We start from the raw sequence: 27,421 nt of genomic DNA on the forward strand, positions 1-27,421 counted from the left end.
TAAATGCAGACATGGTTATTAAACGATGGGAGGTGTCTAAAATGGTGAGAGCACATCATGGGCACCTCGCTCCCTGACTGGGCCACAGGCTTAAAGGAGCCCAAAATAGAGAGGGTGACATATGGGCAGCTGATTGTTTGAACAGGGAATCTTCTGGGTGGCTAAAATCCTTTGATGCTGCCAAACCAAATGCACTAATCATCGTTCATTTAACCCGAATTAGTGCATCTATCTGTACGCGAATGACCAAATTTGGGGTTCAAACACCTACAAGAGAGGAGCAACACTAGTGGTGCAGCGGTGTGTAGGACTACACAGATTCTGTCTTCTAGCATCAACGCATGGACGACTGGAGGTTAAATCTGGCGTTGCCACTGCTCCATTTATTGCTGAGTAGTAATACTAGAGAATAAGATGACCAACGATGATGCTCGGTGGATTAAACGTGGACCAACAGGTCTTCCAGTCTTGACCAGATCCATAAAGACTACATCACTGTGATGATGCACTGGAGAGGTATATCCAAGGATAGTTAAAGTGATGAGAGTTCACATTTAGGTATGAATTTTAGTTCATCTTTTTTTCCTGGAGAAAATGGCCACCAAGTTCACCAGACTTCGTACTGTACACTCAGTCTTCCAATAATAAATATGTACATGTCCTGGCCAAATTCCAGGTTAAAAGCATAAGTGAGATACGAGAGTCTGGTTACGGTTGTTGACTCCTCTGCTTCAGAATAAATTTAACTGATTAAAAAAAAAACCCTTCATGTTGATATGAAGAACTGGCAACTACTTATTCTGAAGATGCTGAGGGGCAGAAGGGGTCGTTCTTTATATACAGCATGACCACCAACGATTAACAAAAACCAAAAAAATTATTACTGTACATAGCATTTCTTATATATTTTAAATTAATCTGCATCATTTTTATATTTATACTAATAACCAAGTTTTGCATTTGTTCTTTTTTTTAATTTAATTTAATTTTTTTAGAGTCCCGGGGTTCCAGGAGGACGAGTGAGAGAGGTCAGTGTCCGTTCTGCCTTACACAGTCAGTGGGGTTCTCCCTCCCCTGAGTACTTTCAGTCTTGGTTCCAGTCACTCTCTGAGTCACTGCATCAGACTTTGGCCTCCAGCATCTCCAGGAAGAGTTTGTGCATGGGCACCTTGCCCTGCACCTTGATGCTGTAAAAGTGCTGCACAGCTTTGGTGGCCGTCTGCCGCAGCAGGGGCAGGGTCATGAGCAGTTTTCCCGCCCGCCGTGGGTCATCCTGGTGCTGGCTGCTCTCATAGTCCTGCAAGGCTTCGTGGAGCGCGTCCTGAAGCTTCTGGACCGCCTCCATGTCCTCTATGTGCATGGAGTCTGGTGGGACAAGAGCACAGAAGGAGAAGGTTCAAATCTGCAAAATAAAAAAAAAAGTCACTATTCAAACTCCACAGATTTCACTTGACCAAACAATTTGTGTTAAGTCAGCTACGACATGTGAGAGATGCTTTTCAAAATAATGATTAAGAGATGCTTCAACTTTTTTTAAGTAAAATTTTCAGTGAGTCAAACATTTACATACATTTTGTTAGTATTTGCTAGTTCTGCTTTTTAATTGCTGAATCAAATAGGACAACCTGCCACAAGCTTCTGTTTTTGTAATATTTTGCTGGAATTTCAGTCCATTCAAAGTCAAGGTCAAGGTTCATTTATTGTCATTCCAGCATGTAATACACAAAGGAAACAAAAGTCTGTACTCAAAGTTTTTTTGTTTGTTTGTTTGTTTGTTTTTTGTGGTGTTGTCAGGTTTTTTGTTTATTTGTTTGTTTTTTCGATTTTGATTTCTGAATTCTTTTTCAGATCATTTTCACAGAACACTGGTTATCTCTGCTAGTCACAATTTGTCACTGCTTTTTGGCACTTGGTTTCCGATGGATAACTTGAAGATAGACAAACAGGCATAAAACTGGAACCTCTGTCCAATTTTGGTGGTGTAGATTAATCCATAACAGAAAAATGAGAGTGACTGAGGTACTTTTGTTTGAGATATAATGTAAAATGTACACCAAATGAGCTTTTCAATATTAAATTCAAATGTCCACAAAATCCATGATCTGGATCAGATCCGGATCAAACTTTGTCAGGTGATAGTGAGTTTGCACCTCACTTTCAAATACGAGAGTGATTGGGGCGTGTTTGGCTAAGATATAATGTAAAAATATACATTAAATGGGGTTTTCAATGTTAAATTTAAATGGCCACAAAATCTGTCATCTGGATCAAATCCAGATCAAACTTTATCAGTCGATAAAGGATACCATCCTGCATAAGGATCTCAAATACGAAAGTAATTTGATCTTTTTTGACAGAATTATGAATTTTTGAAAATTCATTCAATGTTAAAGGATAGGGATTTTCCCAATTTTCCAAGATTTTTCCTGACTTTGACCTATGACCTTGAAAATTGAATCAGTTCTTGCCTATCAGGATATAAATCATCTGCAAAAATGTCATAAAGAAATATGAAAAATTTTGAGTTACAGGCTGTTCACAAACAAACAAACAAACAAACAAACAGGGGTGAAAACATAACATCCGTCCAACTTTGTTGATGGTGGCAACAAGTAAAAGATACGCAAAATATATACAAATAAATTACACATTACTAAAATAAGTTAAACCTAAAGTAAGTTAAACAGAAGAACCTGTGTGTTGAACTGCAAAACGTGAGCCCACTGCTTTTAGAAGCTGCAGTCTGCCCAGTGCTGCCTTACAGTTTGGACACAGCGGGAAAGCATCCAAAGATCAGATGAGCTGTACTTAAAACACACCGTTCTTCGCAGCAGAAAAATCAGTAGAAGAAAAAGTGTCAGCGGGGGGTGAGAGGAGCCGCTGCACTACTGTGCAGCGCCATTACGATTAAGGCTCCAAATAGTCTGGTCCCTTGATTCCTCCTGACAGAACTGATGTAAATGAAATTTCACTTCACTCTCCAAACTTTCTCAGGGATTCAGGTCATGGCTTTGAGATTTAGGACTCCAACAATTTCACTACTGTCTGCAGGAAACAGGTAGCTCAGTGGGATTGGAGTCAGGGTACCAACATGTAGACCTGGGAGAGATTCCTGTTCAGGCTACCTGTCTGTGTTCTCAGACAAAGATGCTTTATCTGCATTGTCCAAGTCCACCCAGCAGTAATGGGTACTGGCCTTGGCCTGGGAAGTGACCTGTGGTGACCTGGCATCCTGTATGCGGGGTGTTGTAGATACATGTGGCATGTTTCTCTGTCCGTGATCCAGCATGCAGGTGACTGAGTGTTGAGGACCTCAGTGGCTGAAGTAGGCCAAGGAGATGTCCAAGTTAGAGATGTGTGAACAGACCGGTTGTCTGCCTTGGTGGTTGCCACCCAGGACCCGGGGTAGTTCCCGTGGTGTTGTAGATGCAGCAAAGTGCAGCACCAGAGCATGCTTTCAAACTTGACTTGTTGTGACACCTGAGCAAACAGGAGATGCCACCAAAGAAAAATAGCCCCTGAGATTGATAATTATACCCTTACAATTACACTTTTTTTGCCTCATTTAACCAGAGACCATTTCTCCAAGGGGATCAGACTTTTTGTCTTCTTTTTATCTCAAAAAGAGATTAAAAAAAAGATGTGTGTAGCACTTTGTGCACTTTGTGTGTAGCCTCCACCTCCTGAGGAGACTGAGATCCTTTGGAGTGAGCAGGCATCTGCTTAAGACCTTCTACGACTCTGTTGTAGCCTCAGCTCTCCTCTATGCTGTCGTCTGTTGGGCCCCAGGCAGCACAGAGCGGGAGAGAAAGAGACTGAACAAGCTGGTCAGGAAGTCCAGCTCTGTCCTGGGCTGTCCTCTGGACTCTCTGGAGGAGGTGGCTGAGAGGAGGGTGTTAACCAAGATCAAATCCATCATGAACAACTCCTCTCACCCCCTGCACTGGACTGTAGTGGAGCTGAACAGCTCGTTCAGTGACAGGCTGAGGCACCATCAGTGCAAGAAGGAAGAATACCACAGGTCGTTCCTCCCTGCCGCTGTCAGACTGTACAATAACACTGTGAAATAACCACATGCAATAATATGTCCACAAATCACATGCAATATTAATATGTCCACAAATCATGTGAAATAACAACTCGTTTACAAATCCCTGCACTAATGTCACCTTACCACACCTAACTCCATTTCACATATTGTAAAGAAGATGCTCCTATCTCCTTTTCAATCCCAATCATGTTTATATATATGCATATATGTATATGTGTATAGGTATGTGTGTGTATATGCGTATGCATATATATATATATATATATATATATATATATATATATATATATATATATATATATATATATATATACACATATGCATGTATGTGTGTGTGTGTGTGTGTGTACATATATACATACATATTCTATTCCTACCTCATTTCTTATGTCTTGTACTGTTACAAGTATTATTATTATTGCTTATCCTTGCACAAGCTGTTTGATGAACATTTTCCTCTACTTTCCTCTACTCACCCATCTTGTGTTTTTTAAGAGCTGACGTAACATGTGAATTTCTCCTCTGTGAGATCAATAAAGTTTATCTTATCTCATCTTATCATTGTGTTAACAGTGGCTGTGTTAAAGTGCTGTATAAATAAAGTTGGTATGGTATGGTAAAAATTTCTTCGGCCAATTTTGGAGTAATGGCTTCCTTAGCCTAGAACTATGGCGGGCTCTCTGAATGGTGGATAGTGATGCATACATTTTGACATGATGCCTCCAATTCCTTCATCAGGTCCTTAGCAGTAATTCTGAGTTCAGTTGGCCCTTTTGAACTGAAGTTCATTCAACCTTGGGTGTCAAATTGGGTCTCCATCCTGGATGATCTTTCTGGTTCCAACATTCTTGTATCATCAAACAATAGATTAGTTCCTCAAAGCACCTTGACTCTTCTGGAGATGGATTTTGAGGGGGAACCTGATTTGTAGTGATAAATTATTTGTCTTCAGATGTCTTGACTTCTAGATTTTCATATATTCTTCAATGTTGAAGTCATTGGTTTGACAGATAAATTCTCAAATACAGCCACCAGTGCACCAGGTAATTATACCAACTGGCCAATCTGAAGCTTCAAAAGTAATTACAGCACTTTCTGGAAACTTCCCCAAGAGGTTGTCAACTTGTAGCATGCCAACCTCTGACCCACAGAAAATCTGACAAACTGAATAAAAACTGAACTAACACCCCTATTCCACAGGGCACGCTTCTATTGCAATCCCCCACGATCCAGAAAAAGTGCCAAAATGGGATGAAACGGCTTTCTCTGGCATGCCTCCTGTCAGGCTGGCTTATAAAGTAAAGACCTGGCAACTGGGTGGCATATAAAGCACATACCTGGCAACCTGGTCAAAAACGAAAGTAAACGAAAACAAATGCTGTTTGTGCTTTGAATTTTTACCCTGATAGAATGAAATCAAACTGTTGGAAAGTTTTCAGCCAAGGTGTATGTAAACATACGACCTCCTCATTTGTGTAACAAGAGAGACGGGAACTGGATTGTTCTAAAACCAAATAAAATGTCATGATTGATTTTTACTGCTCATTTCGCGGAGTGAGGCGGGGAACACATCAGTATAACTCACACCCTGACAAGATAAAGAACAGAGCATAAAAAAATAAAAAAAAATGTTTGCTTTATTTGTATTTACTTATTTATTTATGGCTGGACTGGCCAGGATATCCATACAGCTATTGACCAGCGAGACTGAAAATCAATGTTATCATCCAGTAACAATGGCATGAATAGCAGCCAATCTGTGCTGAGTGACTACACATTAAACATCTCACCGTTCCAAAGGACAGATTGTTTTATAACAAAAGGGGGAAAAAGGCTCCATTAGAGAATTGAACGCCATGAACAAGCCTGAGATGAATGTAACACTTCCTTTCAATTAATTTCCTCCCAACACCCTCGAAGGAGTTTGTGACCCTGAGAAAAAAAACACACAAAACGGTGCTTTTTTTGGTACAAGATGCAACAAGAGACACGTTTGAACAATATTCATATCATTTTTCAGTTTGAAGGGAGTCCAAATTTCATTAAAACTACAGTACGTAGGATACTGTCACCTAGTGGTGAAGCTGCAGATTGCATTATGCCGTCACCCGTCACAGTCTTGTTTCCCTTCTTGTTTTGGCTTCTTTGAGAACGAGGGTTCATGCTCCCTTTCCTTCTGTTGTGATAAATCAGTATTTATGATCCTATATTTCACAAAAATTAGGGGTCGCAAGCTCGTTAGCCTCTACTAGCAACCAGTGGACGGTGTATCGGAGAGCTAACACTGATTCCACTCAATTTTTCTTCACCATTCTGCACGGCAAAGTGCAAAAAAGCAGAGAACGTGTGTTCGTTTAGAAATGAAGAACTCATTTTATGTTTATGAAAACATGAATTTGTTGTTGCAGGTAATTATTATTATAACACTGGTTATGAATTCTATAGTGCATCCAGAAAGTATTCACAGTAACTCAGCCACATTGGGTGTAAAGCCAGTACATTCTGAGTGCCGGTCCCAAGCCCGGATAAATGAGGAGGGTTGCGTCAGGAAGGGCATCCGGCGTAAAACAAGCCAACCGAACTATGCAGACTCAGAATCGAATTCCCATACCGGATCGGTCGCGACCCGGGTTAACAACGTCCGCCACCGGTGCTATTGCCCAACAGGGTGCCGGTGGAAATTGGGCTACTGCTGGGCGAAGACGATGAAGAAGAGGAGGAAAACGTTGCCACGAACAGCGGGAGAAGAAGAAAACTAGAAGGGTGGAAATGAGAGTGGGGACTTTGAATGTTGGTATGACTGGTAAAGGGAGAGAGCTGGCTGATATGATGGAGAGGAGAAAGGTAGACATATTGTGTGTGCAAGAGATCAAGTGGAAGGGAAGTAAGAGCAGGAGCATCGGCGGTGGGTACAAGTTGTTGTACCATGGTGAGGACAGGAAGAGAAATGGTGTTGGGGTCATTTTAAAGGAAGAGTAAAAAGTGTGTTGGAGGTTAAGCGAGTGTCTGACAGGGTGATGAGTGTGAAGCTGGAAATTGAAGGGGTGATGATGAATATCATCAGTGCATATGCCCCACAGGTAGGTTGTGAGATGAAGGAGAAAGAAGATTTCTGGAGTGTGTTAGATGAGGTGGTGGAGAGTGTGCCCAAGCATGAAAGAGTGGTGATAGGAGCAGACTTCAATGGGCATGTTGGTGAAGGGAACAGAGGTGATGAGGAAGTAATGGGTAGATATGGTATCAAGGATAGGAATGGGGAAGGACAGATGGTAGTTGATTTTGCAAAAAGGATGGAAATGGCTGTGGTGAATACCTACTATAAGAAAAGGGAGGAGCACAGGGTAACATATAAGAGTGCAGGAAGTTGCACACAGGTGGACTACATTCTTTATAGGAGATGCAAGCTAAAAGAAATCACAGACTGTAAGGTGGTAGAAGGAGAGAGTGTCACTAGACAGCATAGGATGGTTGTATGTAAGATGACTTTAGAGGTAAAGAAGAAGAAGAGAGTGAGAGCTCAACAAAGGATCAGATGGTGGATGCTGAAGGAGGAAGACTGTTGTGTGAAATTTAGCGAGCAGGTGAGAGAAGCACTGGTTGGAGGGGAAGCAATTTTGGACAACTGGAAAAGTACTGCAGATGTGGTGAGGGAGACAGCTAGGACAGTACTGGGTATGACATCTGGACAGTGGAAGGAAGACAAGGAGACTTGGTGGTGGAATGAAGAGGTCCAGGAAAGCATAAGGAGAAAGAGGTTGGCGAAAAAGTTTTGGGATAGTCGGAGAGATGAAGAAAGTAGACAGGAGTACAAGGAGATGCGGCGTAAGGTGAAAAGAGAAGTGGCAAAAGCAAATGAAAAGGCATATTGCGAGCTGTACAAGAAGCTGAATAGTAAGGAAGGAGAAAAGGACTTGTACCGATTGGCCAGACAAAGGAACAGAGCTGGAAAGGATGTGCAGCAGGTTAGGGTGGTAAAAGATGCACATGGTAATGTGCTGACAAGTGAGGAGTGTGTGCTGAGAAGGTGGAGGGAATATTTTGAAGAGCTGATGAATAAAGAAAATGAGCGAGAGAAAAGGCTGGATGATGTGGTGAGAGTAAATCAGGAAGTACAAGAGATTAGCAAGGAAGAAGTGAGGGCTGCTATGAAGAGGATAAAGAGTGGAAAGGCAGTCGGTCCAGATGACATTCCAGTGGAGGCATGGAAATGTCTAGGAGAGATGGCAGTAGAGTTTCTAACCAGATTGTTTAATAAAATCTTGGAAAGTGAGAGCATGCCTGAGGAGTGGAGACGAAGTGTGCTGGTTCCTATTTTCAAGAACAAGGGTGATGTGCAGAGCTGCAGTAACTACAGAGGCATAAAGCTGATCAGCCACAGCATGAAGTTATGGGAAAGAGTAGTAGAAGCTAGGCTTAGAAAACAGGTGAAGATCTGTGAGCAGCAATATGGTTTCATGCCGAGAAAGAGCACTACAGATGCAATATTTGCTCTGAGAATACTGTTGGAAAAGTACAGAGAAGGACAGAAAGAGTAACATTGTGTGTTTGTGGACTTAGAAAAAGCTTATGATAGGGTGCCAAGAGAAGAGTTGTGGTATTGTATGAGGAAGTCTGGAGTGGCAGAGAAGTATGTTAGGGTAGTGCAGGACATGTACAAGAATAGTGTGACAGCGGTGAGATGCGCAGTCGGAATGACAGACTCATTCAAGGTGGAGGTGGGATTACACCAAGGATCAGCTCTGAGTCCTTTCTTGTTTGCAGTGGTGATGGACAGGTTGACAGATGAGATCAGACAGGAGTCCCCATGGACTATGATGTTTGCAGATGACATTGTGATCTGTAGTGAGAGTAGAGAGCAAGTTGAGTCTAGTCTGGAGAAGTGGAGATATGCTTTGGAGAGAAGGGGAATGAAAGTCAGTAGAAGCAAGACTGAGTACATGTGTGTGAATGAGAGGAAGCCCAGTGGAATAGTGCAGTTACAAGGAGTAGAAGTGGTGAAAGTAGATGAGTTTAAATATTTGGGGTCAACTGTTCAAAGTAATGGAGAGTGCGGTAGAGAGGTGAAGAAGAGAGTGCAGGCAGGGTGGAGTGGGTGGAGAAAGGTGGCAGGAGTGATTTGTGACCAAAGAATATCAACAAGGGTGAAGGGGAAAATTTACAAAACAGTAGTGAGACCAGCTATGTTGTATGGTTTAGAGACAGTGGCATTAACAAAAAGACAGGAGGCAGAGCTGGAGGTGGCAGAGCTGAAGATGTTGAGATTCTCTTTGGGAGTGACAAGAATGGACAAGATTAGGAATGAACATATCAGAGGGACAGCTCAGGTGGGACAGTTTGGAGACAAAGTCAGTGAGGCGAGATTGAGATGGTTTGAACATGTGCAGAGGAGGGACCCAGGGTATATAGGGAGAAGGATGCTGAGGATGGAGCCACCAGGCAGGAGGAGAAGAGGGAGACCAAAGAGGAGGTTCATGGATGTGCTGAGAGAGGACATGCAGGTGGTTGGTGTGACAGAGGAAGATACAGAGGACAGGGTGAGATGGAAATGATTGATCTGCTGTGGCGACCCCTAACGGGAACAGCCGAAAGACAAAGAAGAAGAAGATCCAGAAAGTATTCACAGTGCTTCACTTTTCCACATTTTATGTTACAGCCTTATTCCAAAATGGATGAAATTCATTTATTTCCTCAAAATTCTATACACAATACCTCATAATGACAATGTGTAAAAAGTTTTGTTTTTTTTTAGATTTTTGCAAATGTATTAAAAATTAAAAAAAAAGCCTAAGAAATCACAGCCTTTGCAATGAAACTCAAAATTGAGCTCAGGTACATCTTGTACATCTTAACTGAACATCTCTGGAGAGATCGAAAAATGTATTTGTATTGTAAATGTATTGAGCAAAGGATGTGAATTCTAATGTACATGTGATTTGTTAGTTATTTATTTTTAATAAATTTGCAAAAAAAAAAATCATGTTGTCATTATGGGGTGTTGTGAGTAGAATTTTGCGGGACAGAAATGAATTTCATCCTTTTTGGAATAATGCTATAATATAGCAAAACATGGAAAAAGTGAAGCGCTGTGAATACTTTCCAGATGCACTGAATATTCTATTTCTGCTAATCACCACTCCTAAATCATACTAGCTTTAAAATTTTTCGCAAAGAAAACTTTACAGGCTCAACGTCACACTGGAAGGTGTCACTCCTGTGACAAAGTCTACTTCTTTTTTATCGGATACTACAGTACATCATGTTTGAGTCCCCCCCCCACGGACTTCTCTTAGGGATAGCCCGAGGTCATGGTTCTCTCACTGGTTAACTGGTGTCTGGCCCTCCAGAGGCGGCATGTCATTGGCTGCCTCACTCGTCTCACCTTGGCGGTGCATATTTTACCACACGGGACAATAAAAGGCAAAACAGATTTCAGACTTCGCCCCAAATTCATTGACTGGAACAACTGTATTCCCAAGACCTTGAGACATTTCTCACCCTGACGGTTTTCAAATCCACAGTGGTAAAATGAAGTAGGTCGTTTTGCAAAGTGAGGGGAAGGGAGGGAGGGCAGGGGAGGGGGTGGAAGAACAAAAGGGAAAAAGGCAAAAAAATATATCAGAGGGAATGTGGTGTGACATAATTAACTTGTTATTCTCATACAGGATTCACTCATAACCTCAAAAGTCTTATTATTTATTTATTTGTTTATGTGCGAGCCCAGACACACACTTTGTCAATTTACTGAACTGTGATATAACGGGATGTTTCGCGGTGAGGAGGGGGAAACGAGGGGAACGATTGAGGCATCCAAACAGATGGGAAGGAAAAGAGACGGCGCACACAGCCTGGAGTTCTCGGAGGAAGGTGTCGGATTTAAAAAACAACTTTGAAGAAACAATTTCCCTGCAATCCATCAACGAGGCCATGTCGATCCGATTGATAAACTGCTAATTACAAAATCAATCGCTATGAATTTTCACAGCTGTCAGACAGAGGGGCTCCCAGGAGGGTGATCTCCCCGAGACCTTGTTCTAACGTTCTGGACACCTCCTACTCCCCCCCTCACCCACCGACTCCCCTCGCTCACACACCTCACCTACACCCCCTGAGCGTAGCTCTGCCGTCTGAAAGCAAAGTCGCACCATCAGCATTTTCATTTTTCAACCTGGACAAAACAAGGCAGAGCGGCCCGGTGACCGAGGCGTGCATTGATCAGAGCGGGACAGGTCCTGCCTGCGCAAAAAGGAGACTGTCAATAACAGCGTGCCGTCTTCACATTGGAACAAACGAGGCCTATCACTCCCTGATACTCATTCCATTTGACTTAACACATTTTATTGACAGGTCCTATACTCCTAATGAAATGCTAAATTTATCTCCCGTGGCTGCTGTGCCCGGCAGCTACTGTTATGGAGACAGAGGTGGGGGGAGAAAAAGGGGACGAGGGAGCTGTGGAGAAATACCACTACATGGAAGGTGTTCAATTAAAAACGCCCAAGCCTCCATCCTTCATTCCAGTATGCTGCCCTTATCTTCTCTCCATCTCTCCATCTCACGCTCCAAACTAAAGGTTACACTGGGAAAACTCCAGAAAAACTAAGAAATGTCATTTCTGAAAGAGTGCTAGACAACGCCAGGAGTGTTTTAGATATGCACGCTGTTTAGTGTGCATTACTCACAGGTCCAGCAAAGAATAACAAAGAACCTGATGGATAAACAGTGCAATTTTTAGCACAGTGTCTGAAAAATATATAATATACAAAAATATATAAAAATGTATATATAATGAAATTAAACAAATGAAAGAAAAACATTAAATACAACATCCAATTCCATAAATGAATGGGAGGGTAGATCTTAAAAAAAAAAATCACGCAATAAATTCATAAATAGTATATATAATATTTAATATATTTAGAAAAATATATTAAAACATAAAATAAAATACGCCCCCCCCCCCCCCCCAAAAAAAATGACTATGCATATCAAGATATAATTTTTTGAGTGAATCTTGGAATACATTCATAAATAGTACAATAGTTTGCATAGTGACTAAAAATGCATAAAATATATTAAAATTCATGAAACAAAATAAATTAATGGGGTATCTGGAAGTATCCACATAGTGTTACATTAAAACATGACTGAAGTAATAATTTTAAATAATAATATTGAATTAATCCCAAGACCTTTGCAGATTTTTCTTTATTTTTATTCACTCTTCGAATTAGTACTAAAAATTTTAAGAAAATTTCCTGGGTGCACCCCGCCTTGCGCCCTATGACTGCTGGGATAGGCTCCAGCCCCCCGCGACCCTTAATTGGACTAAGCAGTAGAAGATGAATGAATGAATGAATATAAGGAGGCTTATCCGTTTGTTTTCAATAAATTGCAGTCGATATTGATGTTCTATGTTCATTTGTAGTTTTACTGATGAGCGCTGATCCTGTTAACTGCTCTCTCTGCATGAGCGACAGTTAGCATCACGCCCGGATAGAACAAGTCCATATTAGCACCAAAAGCGCAAGCAGACATTAGAACCACTTTTGGACAGAACAAGCAGACATTAGCACCACAATGAGACAGAACATCAAAATTCTACACAAAATACCCCATAATGACAACAATGATTTTTTTTTGGGGGGGGGGGCTTTTGCAAATTTATTAAAAATAAAAAAAAACTAAGAAATCACATGTATATAAGTATTCACACCAATTGCTCAATACTTTGGCAGCAATTACAGCCTCAAGTCTTCTTGAATATGATGCCACAAGCTTGGCGCACCTATCTTTGGGCAGTTTTGTCCATTTCTCTTTGCAGCAACTCTCAAGCTCCATCAGGTTGGATGGGGAGTGTCGGTCGGTGCACAGGCATTTTCAGATCACTCCAGAGATGTTATTCGAATTCAGGTCTGGGCTCTGGCTGGGCCATTCAAGGACATTCACAGAGTTGTCTTGAAGCCACTCCTTTGATATCTTGACTGTCTGCTTAGGGTCACTGTCCTGCTGAAAGATGAACCATCGCCCCAGTCTGAGGTCAAGAGCGCTCTGGAGAGGTTTTCATGGTAAACTGGTCCAGGATGGTCTTCATCCAGGATATTGCTGTACCATCTGGCCTCGCTACCATACAGGCCTGATTGGTGGATTGCTGTAGAGATGGTTGTCCTTCTGGAAGGTTCTCCTCTCTCCACAGAGGAATGCTGGAGTTCTGAAAGAGTGACTATCAGGTTCTTAGTCACCTCCCTAACTAAGGCCCTTCTCTCCCAATCACTCAGTTTAGACGGCGTCCAGCTCTAGGAAGAGTCCTGGTTGACCCGAACTTCTTCCATTTATGGATGATGGAGACCACTATGCTCACTGGGACCTTCAAAGCGGCAGAATTGTTTCTGCACCCTTCCCCAGATTTGTGCCTTGAGACAATCCTGTCTTTGGAGGTCTAGTGACAATTCCTTTGACTTCATGCTTGGTTTGTGCTCTGACATACACTGTCAACTGTGGGACCTTATATGTAGACAGGTGTGTGTCTTTCCAAATCATGTCCAATCAACTGAAATTACCACAGGTGGACTCCAATTAAGCTGTAGAAACATCTCAAGGATGATCAGTGGAAAAAGGAGGCACCTGAGCTCAATTTTGAACTTCATGGCAAAGGCTGTGAATACTTATGTACAAATGATTTCTTAGGTTTTCTTTTTTATTATTATTTTTAATACATCTTCAAAAATATTTTATAAAAAAAAAAAACGTTTTTCACATTGTCATTATGGGGTAAAATGAATTTTATCCATTTTCGAATAAGGCTGTAACATAACAAAATGTGGAAAGATTAACCGCTGTGATTATTTTCCAGATGCACTGTAGATATTACCATCAAACCTGGACAGAACAAGCAGATATTACCATCAAACCCTGCTACAACAAGCTGACATTAGCTTTATAGCAGGGTACAAATGCTAATATTAGCTTCACACCTGAACACAACAAGCTAACATTAGCTCCACACCCAGATACAACAAGTTAATATTAGCTTCACACCTAGACACAACCAGCTAATATTAGCTTCACACCTGAACACAACAAGCTATCATTAGCTCCACACCTGGATACAACAAGCTAACATTAGCTTCACACCTAGACACAACCAGCTAACATTTGCGTCACACCTGGATACAACAAGCTAACATTAGCTTCACATCTGGATAAAACCAGCTAACATGAAAGTCAAAGATCAACTTTATTTATCTCGAAGAAAATTATTTTGCCAGAGTACAGAAACAGTAAACAATGTTTAGTCAAAAACACAATTACAGAAGAAGAAGAAGAAGTTAGTATTAACTAGAAATCAATCAATCAATCAATTTTTTAAGCTTCAAAGATTAACAACAGGGGCTGCAGAAAATAACATGTATTTCACACATTTTTTAAAATTTTACTATTATGGAATGCAAAGATACTTTTTCAGAAATAATTTTTAAATGCACATTTTTTAAAAGTCTTTGTGATGTAATATTGAAGCAAACCCACCTGAGTTTGCGAGCGCGATGGCCTTCAGCGTGACAAACTCCTCCTTCTCCACTTTGAGCTTTTTGTATTTGCGGACCAGTTGCAGGATGGAGACGTAGAGGTCGAGCAGGCCCGTCAGCCGCGAGTGCTCCTCGTCCATGATGTAGTCCTCGGCGTACACCAGCTCATCTTCATACGGCAGCGAGCGGAACACAATGCTGAGGATGAGGATCTCCATCCAGGCGCTTTGCAGTAGACTCATCTGATCTCCCAGAGAAAGAGTGGAGAATCCTGGACAAAGAGACAGACAGCGTGAGGACAGAAGGACCCGGGGCAGAAAGAATGTAATCTGTCCTCATCTCTGTAAAAACATTTATTCTTCTTACATATCCGAGCCTCATATTTTATCAAGGATTTTTACAGACTGGGGAAGGTTCCTGGTTCAACTCCCACCCCATCACATTTCTCCATGTAATGTGGAGTTGCGTCAGGAAGGGCATCCAGCATAAAACATCTACCAATTCAACATGCAAATCCATCTTGTATTTGCTGTGGTGACCCCGAGTGAAAACAATGGCGCAGCCGAAGGGTCTCTCTCATTAACAGACTGAAGAAAAAAAAAGGATTACTGGAGAAAGAGTTCAAATGTTTTAGTGGAACAAGGTCCTTTTGGAAGCTGGTATGGACTGGAATGGGCTCGGATGCATCAAAGCGCTGTCATTTCCCCTTCAACACCTCTACATATGCTTGGAATAGAACATTAAATAAAACAAACTGTGAGATCCCTCAAAGATGAGCTGTGAGGAATTCAAACAAATTAAAAAGAGCGAAGGTGAAAAGAGTAAAGGGAGAGAGCAGTGGGGGAGCAGATAGTCATCTCATCCCTTTCCCCCCTTCATACTTCCCTTCAGCTGTCAATAAACCACATGACAGACACCCCCCACCACCACCACCACCCTTTCCATTCTGTCCCCTACCTCCCTTCCCCCTCTTGCATACGGCACCCTCAGGCAGCTGAATCTGACAGCGTATTTGGCTCTTCAGCTCCATCCCTGATTAATATGGCTGCGTTTACAAGTTTGTTGCCACCATGCTACCTGCCACTGCCTGATTAAAAAACGATAGATTATAGTATTGACCAGCGTGCTCGCCACACCCATAGCCCATTTTTCTTTTAAGTGATTTCAAAGAGCAGCAGCAGAGCAAACGGATGTTTAACTCCTCCTACCATGTTCACATATTCACATGAAGACACAATGAGGACACATGAGAGAAATTTTTAAAAAGTGGAGACATAGAGAGCACAGGCAATTACAAGGCAGACCTGGGTGGGTTTCCATAGCGCCCGCAAGATATTGTTTCTGCATTGCAAAGGGATAAACTGACCGAGTTCACACCACTCACACAACACAAAATTTTTGATATACTAGCGTGATTAAATGGATTTTTTTTTCTTTTTTGGTCAAAGTACTCCATCCAGGAACCTGAGCTTTGTGAAAATAAGAAAGGGCAGGAGAACAGCCCAATAACCTTGATCCCGACTGCTCTGCTTGTGTCTTAAGGTGCCTTGACACTTGCACGAATTTGATCCACACACTGGTATGCAATCTGCCGTGCCAGAGAGTAAACTCGCTGTAAACCGTTGTAAACTGTGCACGGCTTTGTGCAAGTGTGCAAAAAAAATTGTGAAATTCTGGAACACATTATTTATGTGAACTTCACATGAAAATTGCGCAAACAGTTCAAAAATACTGAGTGTCAGTGCGAGTCATTGCATCAGTGCAGCTCATCTGAACAATTATTACGAGATCTTACACCTATCATAAACATAATTTTACAGATACTCAAAAGAAGGAATGAAAATTCAACTGTTTTTCCAAGCCATTACAATATAAATATTACAAATAATTACCTTTTCGGATGATTCCAAATGTGTTCTCCACGTCATGAAGCGCACGAGAGAGAGAGAGAGAGAGAGAGAGAGAGAGAGAGAGAGAGAGAGAGAGAGAGAGAGAGAGAGAGAAAGCTGCAGTTGTAGAAAATTCCTCTGTGATTCCAGAAGCGATTAGAGGTGGTTTCATCAGTCGAACTCTAAGAGCAAATGATTAATCCGCTACGAAATAATTATTTTATATAACGCAGCGTCCAAGCGGTACAAAATGCAGCATCCAGCAGGACACAGCGGATGGCATTGGCACAATGAATTGCACGGCAGCACTGGGTTAAATGCATGCAAGTGTCAAGGCACCTTTAGTTGTACAGTTTTTTTTTTTTTTGTATTGTTCTCCCTGAAATACAGCTGCTCCACTTCGACGGGTTTGCGTCCGAGGTTGCCAGAGTGGTGACTGTATGCACGTCCTGTTAATAGTAAGCATAACTGGGAGGGGTAGTTAGTCTGGTGCTTTACATGGCTTAAGACAAGACAAGTTGGGAAAGGTTGGTTTTGAACATTTGCTAAATTTTTAGCAGACTCTTGGATGCCTCGGTCTGACTCGTGCTAAGCTCTGGTGGCTCGGTGTAAGCATGGTAAAACTCAACGTCCAATTTTCACACCAACAGAAAGAGTAACCCTGCTGTCCAGAATTGAGTACTGAGTGTACATTGGAGTTTGCCTGGAGTTACACCATACCTGTTCAGGACTGTCCTTCATTGACTGTAAATTGGGCCAATGTGGGCAGAAGTCCACCTGAGCTCTAGAAGCAAATGGCTTTTCACAACTTTAGCTTACTAGGGAGGATTCAGCACAACGTGTGGCCAGGCGAGAGCTGCTGGCAGAAATCATCCGAGGTGTTCGATTTGTATCTCAGCCCATTACTGCATCAAATTGTAAAAACATGGTCAGGTATGAGAGCTGCATAATTTTACACAGATTTTACAAATCTCAACTTCTGTCCTGTCAGAAAGATAATTATTACTTTTAAACAATTACTACTGTTAGCTCTATCTGTTGTGTATTGTATAGGTGAAGTGACAGCATGTATGTCAAATGGCAGGTTTCCATTACCCTCCATATTGTGTAATCTGATGTAGCAAATTGAAGATACGCTTAACCCCCTACCACCGGCCTCATTTTGGCTTGTCAGTATCTCACAAATAAAAAGTGAAATTTCCCATCGATGGGATATAAAGGCTTAGAAAGGGTTAATGAAAACGTGTATTTCAAAAAATATTGCAAAAAAAATTTTTGCTCTTGCATGAAGTGGTTTTTCAGGTGATTTGAAAACCCCATCTTTCAAAAAACTGCAATGGCAACACATTTTCCGCTACTTCAGGTCATATGACATAGAGAAAGAATCAGATGGCATTCTAAAATATATGACATGGAACATGTGGCTGAAATAACACACTGAGACTGACTATCGTACTTACAAGTTCTTACGAGAGCCTCAATAGAAGGACAGTTATTGCAAGAAGACAAAACCCAGCAATCAGATTTCATCAGTTATTGTAAATGAAGTAATTTCGCTATTGTGACTTGTCCACATTCTGAAAATATCGCTTAACTTTTGCGTAAATCTGTAATGGAAACCCAGCTGCTTCCAGTGTTTCTGGGTCACCACAGCAAATCTGGTACAGATCCACTTTGGGATATTTACACTGGATGTCATTCTTTGACGTAACTCTACATTACATGGAGAATGGGCACAGGTGTTCTTGAATGGGGAAGCTTTTATTTTGAAAGCAAATGCTTTCAAAGTAGAAACCACTTTGTAGACACCACACTACCTATAGACACTTGACAAAACTTTTAAAATCATATATATATATATATAATCATATATGGACTTTGGATCCACTAAATAATCATGTTGCCACTTAGCCCCACCAAGGAAAAAACTCTGTAACTGCCACTGGGAGAGAGAGAGAGAGAGAGAGAGAGAGAGAGAGAGAGAGAGAGAGAGAGAGAGAGAGAGAGAGAGAGGCAGACAGACAGAAAAAAGTAAGAGAGAGTGGTACCTGAGTGTTCAATTTCTTTTATCGTGGTGATGACCACAGCAGGGAAAGAGCTGGAGGATACATTAATTAACAGATTGTGATCAGAATGCGAGGGCCTTCACATTTTGAAGGGGAATCAATAGTCAGTAGAATAGAGTGCAAACAGAAAGGTGCTGGATTGGTCAGGGCTCTTCCCAAATTAGACCCAACAAAGCAAAGTGCCAACAGCACTCAGAACAGTTGACTATAATCAACGGAGGCAATAAGCCATATTTTGTGAAGTCCTGTGCCATTACCCGCATCCAGAATGCACCTTAAAATCTTTTTGTTGTGTTATTTCCTTGTCTGCATACATGGTCATTAAATTGGACAGAATGTGGACTGGCCGGAGGGAAATTGTCATGCAAGCATGGACATGGTCTTGATTGCCGCATCAGGTTGGCATCGCAATCACAGGCGAGGCTTTGTTGAGCCTTTTAATGCCAAGAAGGACTGAAGCGGAACTAAAGCGCTGCTCCCAATGTGACAGCCTATGTGAAGGCCTTGTTCAGGGTTTGTTGGAGAGGCTTTAGAGGTGTACGCATACAGCCGACACCTCTCAGCCTTATGCACACATACAGCCCAGCAGCCTACAATTACCTTTGACGCTAAAAGTCCTTGAATTTAATCCAGTGTTGTGAGATGGAGAGGTGGTGTTTTCTCCTTGCTCCATCCTCTCTCTTCAGGGCCTAAATTATTGCTCCAAATGGGATCTCATGTCGTTACCTCGCCTTTTTTCACTCAATTTAATCGAGTAATGAAGTGACTTCTCGACTCCACAGGTCACACGGCGCTCCGGCCGCCGCGTTCTGAAGGTGGCCCGGTTAAGTGCCGTCAGAGTGGGTGATTTCCTCTAATGAAATATCAATATTTACATCTTCATTTCCAGCCCACTGCCTTGGCAGGGTTTGACCAAACATGACACAATATTGACCAAATCAAAAGCCTGTCTGAGCACTTGAACGGTCTTTTTCCACTCCACTGCTGTGTGCAGATTTCTGTCTGAAAGTCTTTTCGAGAGGAAGATGGAGATAATGCACAAGATAATGCAGAGCTCTTCATTAACTTTGACTTAAGCAACGTGCTTACAGGGAATCTTAAAGGCATTTTTAATATTCCAAGATAAAATGTGAGCATTGCCAATGATGGACCGCAGAGCAGAGGCGCCCAGATTCAAAATAAAAATAATATCCAAAAATAAATGTTGACTTTGTGTGGATTATACAACCCCTGGCAAAAATTATGGAATCACCGGCCTCGGAGGATGTTCATTCTGTTGTTTAATTTTGTAGAAAAAAAGCAGATCACAGACATGACATAAAACTAAAGTCATTTCAAATGGCAACTTTCTGGCTTTAAGAAACACTATAAGAAATCAAGGAAAAAAGATTGTGGCAGTCAGTAACGGTTACTTTTTTAGACCAAGCAGAGGAAAAAAATATGGACTCACTCAATTCTGAGGAATAAATTATGGAATCACCCTGTAAATTTCCATCCCCAAAACTAACACCTGCATCAAATCACATCTGCTCGTTGACATTAACCCTATGTCATGAAATTGACCCTATGTGTCTTTTTGAAAGGAATGTTTTCACAGTTTTTGCTCTATGGCAAGATACATTATCTTCTTGAAAAATTATTTCATCATCCTTAAACATCAGAAAAGTGTCCAAAATATCAACGTAAACTTGTACATTTATTGATGATGTAATGACAGCCATCTCCCCAGTGCCTTTACATGACATGCAGCCCCATATCATCAATGACTGTGGAAATTAACATGTTGTCTTCAGGCAGTCATCTTTATAAATCTCATTGGAACAGCACCAAACAAAAGTTCCAGCATCATCACCTTGCCCAATGCAGATTCGAGATTCATCACTGAATATGACTTTCATCCAGTCATCCACAGTCCACGATTGCTTTTCTTTAGCCCATTGTAACCTTGCTTTTTTCTGTTTAGGTGTTAATGATGGCTTTCGTTTAGCTTTTCTGTATGTAAATCCCATTTCCTTTAGGCGGTTTCTTACAGTTCGGTCACAGACGTTGACTCCAGTTTCCTCCCATTCGTTCCTCATTTGTTTTGTTGTGCATTTTCGATTTTTGAGAAATATTGCTTTAAGTTTTCTGTCTTGACGCTTTGATGTCTTCCTTGGTCTACCAGTATGTTTGCCTTTAACAACCTTCCCATGTTGTTTGTATTTGGTCCAGAGTTTAGACACAGCTGACTGTGAACAACCAACATCTTTTGCAACATTGCATGATGATTTACCCTCTTTTAAGAGTTTGATAATCCTCTCCTTTGTTTCAACTGACATCTCTCGTGTTGGAGCCATGATTCATGTCAGTCCACTTGGTGCAACAGCTCTCCAAGGTGTGATCACTCCTTTTTAGATGCAGACTAACAAGCAGATGTGATTTGATGCAGGTGTTAGTTTTGGGGATGAAAATTTACAGGGTTGGCCTCTACTGGTGGTTGGCTCTCACTGCGGTATTGTATCACTTCCTGTTCCGGAGCACAGCGGTGTTTTGCTGTATCTGTTAGCTGTTTAATCTGCGCAGTTAGACTGATCTAGTTATCTAGATTACGATTTGTTTCCCAGTGTAATCTTTACGTGCCTTAACTAAAGCACTCCTTCTGCTGAATCACCTCTAAATTATTTACACATTATTCACTTTGCGTGTTTTTTAGGAATCCGCTAGCTTAGCGTAGCTACTAGCTCTTAGCCGATTTAGCATGGCGGCTTCTCCTGTCTCTCCCGCACTTTTCTGCTCTGGGTGTGAAATGTTTAGTTATTCCTCGGCCTCCTTTAGCAGTAAGGGTACTTGTAATAAGTGTAGCTTATTCGTAGCTTTGGAGGCCAGGCTGGGCGAATTGGAGACTCGGCTCCGCACCGTGGAAAATTCTACAGCTAGCCAGGCCCCTGTAGTCGGTGCGGACCAAGGTAGCTTAGCCGCCATTAGTTACCCCCTGGCAGATCCCGAGCAGCCGGGAAAGCAGGCTGACTGGGTGACTGTGAGGAGGAAGCGTAGCCCTAAACAGAAGCCCCGTGTACACCGCCAACCCGTTCACATCTCTAACCGTTTTTCCCCACTCGACGACACACCCGCCGAGGATCAAACTCTGGTTATTGGCGACTGTTTTGCGAAATGTGAAGTTAGCGACACCAGCAACCATAGTCAATTGTCTTCCGGGGGCCAGAGCAGGCGACATTGAAGGAAATTTGAAACTGCTGGCTAAGGCTAAGCGTAAATTTGGTAAGACTGTAATTCACGTCTGCAGTAATGACACCCGGTTACGCCAATCGGAGGTCACTAAAATTAACATTAAATCGGTGTGTAACTTTGCAAAAACAATGTCGGACTCTGTAGTTTTCTCTGGGCCCCTCCCCAAACAGACCGGGAGTGACATGTTTAGCCGCATGTTCTCCTTGAATTGCTGGCTGTCTTGGTGTCCAAAAAATGAGGTGGGCTTCATAGATAATTGGCAAAGCTTCTGGGGAAAACCTGGTCTTGTTAGGAGAGACGGCATCCATCCCACTTTGGATGGAGCAGCTCTCATTTCTAGAAATCTGGCCAATTTTCTTAAATCCTCCAAACCGTGACTATCCAGGGTTGGGACCAGGAAGCAGAGTTGTAGTCTTACACACCTCTCTGCAGCTTCTCTCCCCCTGCCATCCCCTCATTACCCCATCCCCGTAGAGACGGTGCCTGCTCCCAGACTACCAATAACCAGCAAAAATCTATTTAAGCATAAAAATTCAAAAAGAAAAAATAATATAGCACCTTCAACTGCACCACAGACTAAAACAGTTAAATGTGGTCTATTAAACATTAGGTCTCTCTCTTCTAAGTCCCTGTTGGTAAATGATATAATAATTGATCAACATATTGATTTATACTGCCTTACAGAAACCTGGTTACAGCAGGATGAATATGTTAGTTTAAATGAGTCAACACCCCCGAGTCACACTAACTGTCAGAATGCTCGTAGCACGGGCCGGGGCGGAGGATTAGCAGCAATCTTCCATTCCAGCTTATTAATTAATCAAAAACCCAGACAGAGCTTTAATTCATTTGAAAGCTTGACTCTTAGTCTTGTCCATCCAAATTGGAAGTCCCAAAAACCAGTTTTATTTGTTATTATCTATCGTCCACCTGGTCGTTACTGTGAGTTTCTCTGTGAATTTTCAGACCTTTTGTCTGACTTAGTGCTTAGCTCAGATAAGATAATTATAGTGGGCGATTTTAACATCCACACAGATGCTGAGAATGACAGCCTCAACACTGCATTTAATCTATTATTAGACTCTATTGGCTTTGCTCAAAAAGTAAATGAGTCCACCCACCACTTTAATCATATCTTAGATCTTGTTCTGACTTATGGTATGGAAATAGAAGACTTAACAGTATTCCCTGAAAACTCCCTTCTGTCTGATCATTTCTTAATAACATTTACATTTACTCTGATGGACTACCCAGCAGTGGGGAATAAGTTTCATTACACTAGAAGTCTTTCAGAAAGCGCTGTAACTAGGTTTAAGGATATGATTCCTTCTTTATGTTCTCTAATGCCATATACCAACACAGTGCAGAGTAGCTACCTAAACTCTGTAAGTGAGACAGAGTATCTCGTCAATAGTTTTACATCCTCATTGAAGACAACTTTGGATGCTGTAGCTCCTCTAAAAAAGAGAGCTTTAAATCAGAAGTGCCTGACTCCGTGGTATAACTCACAAACTCGTAGCTTAAAGCAGATAACCCGTAAGTTGGAGAGGAAATGGCGTCTCACTAATTTAGAAGATCTTCACTTAGCCTGGAAAAAGAGTCTGTTGCTCTATAAAAAAGCCCTCCGTAAAGCTAGGACATCTTTCTACTCATCACTAATTGAAGAAAATAAGAACAACCCCAGGTTTCTTTTCAGCACTGTAGCCAGGCTGACAAAGAGTCAGAGCTCTATTGAGCTGAGTATTCCATTAACTTTAACTAGTAATGACTTCATGACTTTCTTTGCTAACAAAATTTTAACTATTAGAGAAAAAATTACTCATAACCATCCCAAAGACGTATCGTTATCTTTGGCTGCTTTCAGTGATGCCGGTATTTGGTTAGACTCTTTCTCTCCGATTGTTCTGTCTGAGTTATTTTCATTAGTTACTTCATCCAAACCATCAACATGTTTATTAGACCCCATTCCTACCAGGCTGCTCAAGGAAGCCCTACCATTATTTAATGCTTCGATCTTAAATATGATCAATCTATCTTTGTTAGTTGGCTATGTACCACAGGCTTTTAAGGTGGCAGTAATTAAACCATTACTTAAAAGCCATCACTTGACCCAGCTATCTTAGCTAATTATAGGCCAATCTCCAACCTTCCTTTTCTCTCAAAAATTCTTGAAAGGGTAGTTGTAAAACAGCTAACTGATCATCTGCAGAGGAATGGTCTATTTGAAGAGTTTCAGTCAGGTTTTAGAATTCATCATAGTACAGAAACAGCATTAGTGAAGGTTACAAATGATCTTCTTATGGCCTTGGACAGTGGACTCATCTCTGTGCTTGTTCTGTTAGACCTCAGTGCTGCTTTTGATACTGTTGACCATAAAATTTTATTACAGAGATTAGAGCATGCCATAGGTATTAAAGGCACTGCGCTGCGGTGGTTTGAATCATATTTGTCTAATAGATTACAATTTGTTCATGTAAATGGGGAATCTTCTTCACAGACTAAAGTTAATTATGGAGTTCCACAACGTTCTGTGCTAGGACCAATTTTATTCACTTTATACATGCTTCCCTTAGGCAGTATTATTAGACGGTATTGCTTAAATTTTCATTGTTACGCAGATGATACCCAACTTTATCTATCCATGAAGCCAGAGGACACACACCAATTAGCTAAACTGCAGGATTGTCTTACAGACATAAAGACATGGATGACCTCTAATTTCCTGCTTTTAATCTCAGATAAAGCTGAAGTTATTGTACTTGGCCCCACAAATCTTAGAAACATGGTGTCTAACCAGATCCTTACTCTGGATGGCATTACCCTGACCTCTAGTAATACTGTGAGAAATCTTGGAGTCATTTTTGATCAGGACATGTCATTCAAAGCGCATATTAAACAAATATATAGGACTGCTTTTTTGCATTTACGCAATATCTCTAAAATCAGAAAGGTCTTGTCTCAGAGTGATGCTGAAAAACTAATTCATGCATTTATTTCCTCTAGGCTGGACTATTGTAATTCATTATTATCAGGTTGTCCTAAAAGTTCCCTAAAAAGCCTTCAGTTAATTCAAAATGCTGCAGCTAGAGTACTGACGGGGACTAGAAGGAGAGAGCATATCTCACCCATATTGGCCTCTCTTCATTGGCTTCCTGTTAATTCTAGAATAGAATTTAAAATTCTTCTTCTTACTTATAAGGTTTTGAATAATCAGGCCCCATCTTATCTTAGGGACCTCATAGTACCATATCACCCCAATAGAGCGCTTCGCTCTCAGACTGCAGGCTTACTTGTAGTTCCTAGGGTTTGTAAGAGTAGAATGGGAGGCAGAGCCTTCAGCTTTCAGGCTCCTCTCCTGTGGAACCAGCTCCCAATTCAGATCAGGGAGACAGACACCCTCTCTACTTTTAAGATTAGGCTTAAAACTTTCCTTTTTGCTAAAGCTTATAGTTAGGGCTGGATCAGGTGACCCTGAACCATCCCTTAGTTATGCTGCTATAGACGTAGACTGCTGGGGGGTTCCCATGATGCACTGTTTCTTTCTCTTTTTGCTCTGTATGCACCACTCTGCATTTAATCATTAGTGATCGATCTCTGCTCCCCTCCACAGCATGTCTTTTTCCTGGTTCTCTCCCTCAGCCCCAACCAGTCCCAGCAGAAGACTGCCCCTCCCTGAGCCTGGTTCTGCTGGAGGTTTCTTCCTGTTAAAAGGGAGTTTTTCCTTCCCACTGTAGCCAAGTGCTTGCTCACAGGGGGTCGTTTTGACCGTTGGGGTTTTACATAATTATTGTATGGCCTTGCCTTACAATATAAAGCGCCTTGGGGCAACTGTTTGTTGTGATTTGGCGCTATATAAAAAAAATTGATTGATTGATTGATTGATTCCATAATTTATTCCTCAGAATTGAGTGAGTCCATATTTTTTTCCTCTGCTTGGTCTAAAAAAGTAACCGTTACTGACTGCCACAATCTTTTTTTCTTGATTTCTTATAGTGTTCCTTAAAGCCAGAAAGTTGCCATTTGAAATGACTTTAGTTTTGTGTCATGTCTGTGATCTGCTTTTTTTCTACAAAATTAAACAATTGAATGAACATCCTCCGAGGCCGGTGATTCCATAATTTTTGCCAGGGGTTGTATACATACTATTAGTAAGACCATTCAGCTGCTCCCTTGTTTTCACAGCAGATCCAAGGTGGACCACCCCTGGATTATATACATACAATTACATTAGATTCAAAGCTGTAGTCCTTTGGATTTTTTTAAGTCATCAAAAGGATTTTTGATGGCACCACTACAATTTTTATCTTTAGTAATCAAATTCACAATCTTATATCTCCAGTATGCACAATTTAGTAATTTGTCACATGTGAGTCAACAGACAAGATGCAATGATACAATAGATGCTGTTTGATGCTGTACAAAGTCAGAAATTTCCAGGTCTCAGTTTCCATAAAATGCAACATGAACTTCAAAACTTGCACATGTCCTTCCTCCTCCATGTCATCATGATCTCACAGCGCAAACTCATTATATTTGCCAAGGCATCCTCCTAAATTAAATACTTTATCTGAAAAAACATTGCTGAATTTGCATATAAATAAAGATACTAGATTTCAACACAAAGTAAGTTGTGACGATTTTGTGAAAAGTTGAAAGGGGCTTCACATTTAAATTAATTTTAGAAAATTAATAGTCTAAATATAAAATAGAATTTCAAAATAATAAACACACCAGTGTTTAATTTGCTTAGCAGTGATTTATATATTTGCAGACTTTATCACTTGCCTTGGCAGGGCAAAACAACAGGAGAGCTGGCTAAATGTGGCCCACAGCCCCCAAAGTTGGGCACCACTACCATACAGTGACTTAATTAATTTCACACTCCTCCAAAAGCATATTGTGTTCTACTCGAGTCGACCTTGTATAAGGATCTGCATTAAATCTTACAAATATTATCACTATAAATATGCTTGATTTTTTTTCTTCATGAACATTCACCACATATTTCTTGAGACACTGACAGAACTGGCACAAAAAAGTTAAGTTCACAATGTTAAAGAACATGAGAAAATATCCAGATACCCTCCAAATTTTTCATAAACTCCTCCTTGACACATGTGCCACCTGTCCATCAAGTTTTAGTAAAACTGGCCTCGTAGTTTTTGCATAATCCTGCCTACAGTCAGAAAGATAAAAACAATAATGAAAACATAACCTCCTTGGCAGGAAGAACAAACACTGACGCCAAAAAAAAACAACACTAAAGATCGGGAAAATACCACTAACCGCATCAACACACCATCATTCATGACTTGAAGATCACTAAAGTCCAGCCAAAACCATCATCTCCCCCTTTATCTCCCCCAAAAGCCTGTGGCTATGTGCAGGAGGGGGGCAGACGGCTGGTTTAGAACCCCTTGCAGAGATTAATCAGAGTAAAGTTTCATCTGCCAGAGGCCAGGATAGTCCAAAATGAAATGCTGGAGATTTCTGTTGAGCTGGAGTTCATATTCTATTAATTTATTATTGTTTCCCTCTCCCCGAGGGCCATTAGTGTGGGTAATAAAAAGAGATGTAATTACGAGGCACGGTGGCCCCTTCCAGCTGCAGCTCCCTCGTAACTCACCCTCAATCAGACAACTGAGCAGACAGAGGTGGTGGTGG

The 27,421-nt window shown here is 41.3% G+C and overlaps 1 protein-coding gene across 9 annotated transcripts in view; it reads right to left on the reverse strand.

Annotated features, from left to right (window-relative positions):
• Positions 1-980: 980 nt before the first annotated feature.
• The window catches only part of esrrb (estrogen-related receptor beta), a 215,168-nt gene continuing 188,727 nt past the window's right edge, over positions 981-27,421 (reverse strand). For all 9 annotated transcript variants that reach the window (XM_034159550.1, XM_034159547.1, XM_034159546.1 and 6 more), the window contains 2 exons: positions 14,576-14,845; positions 981-1,365 (listed from right to left, as the gene is read on the reverse strand). In XM_034159550.1, coding sequence (XP_034015441.1) covers positions 1,121-1,365; positions 14,576-14,845 — 515 coding nt within the window. In that variant the 3' untranslated portion in view covers positions 981-1,120. The remainder of the gene's footprint in view (positions 1,366-14,575; positions 14,846-27,421) is intronic.

The sequence above is a fragment of the Thalassophryne amazonica genome, chromosome 19 (genome assembly GCF_902500255.1).
Source record: "Thalassophryne amazonica chromosome 19, fThaAma1.1, whole genome shotgun sequence".
NCBI classification, from domain to species: Eukaryota; Metazoa; Chordata; class Actinopteri; order Batrachoidiformes; family Batrachoididae; genus Thalassophryne; species Thalassophryne amazonica.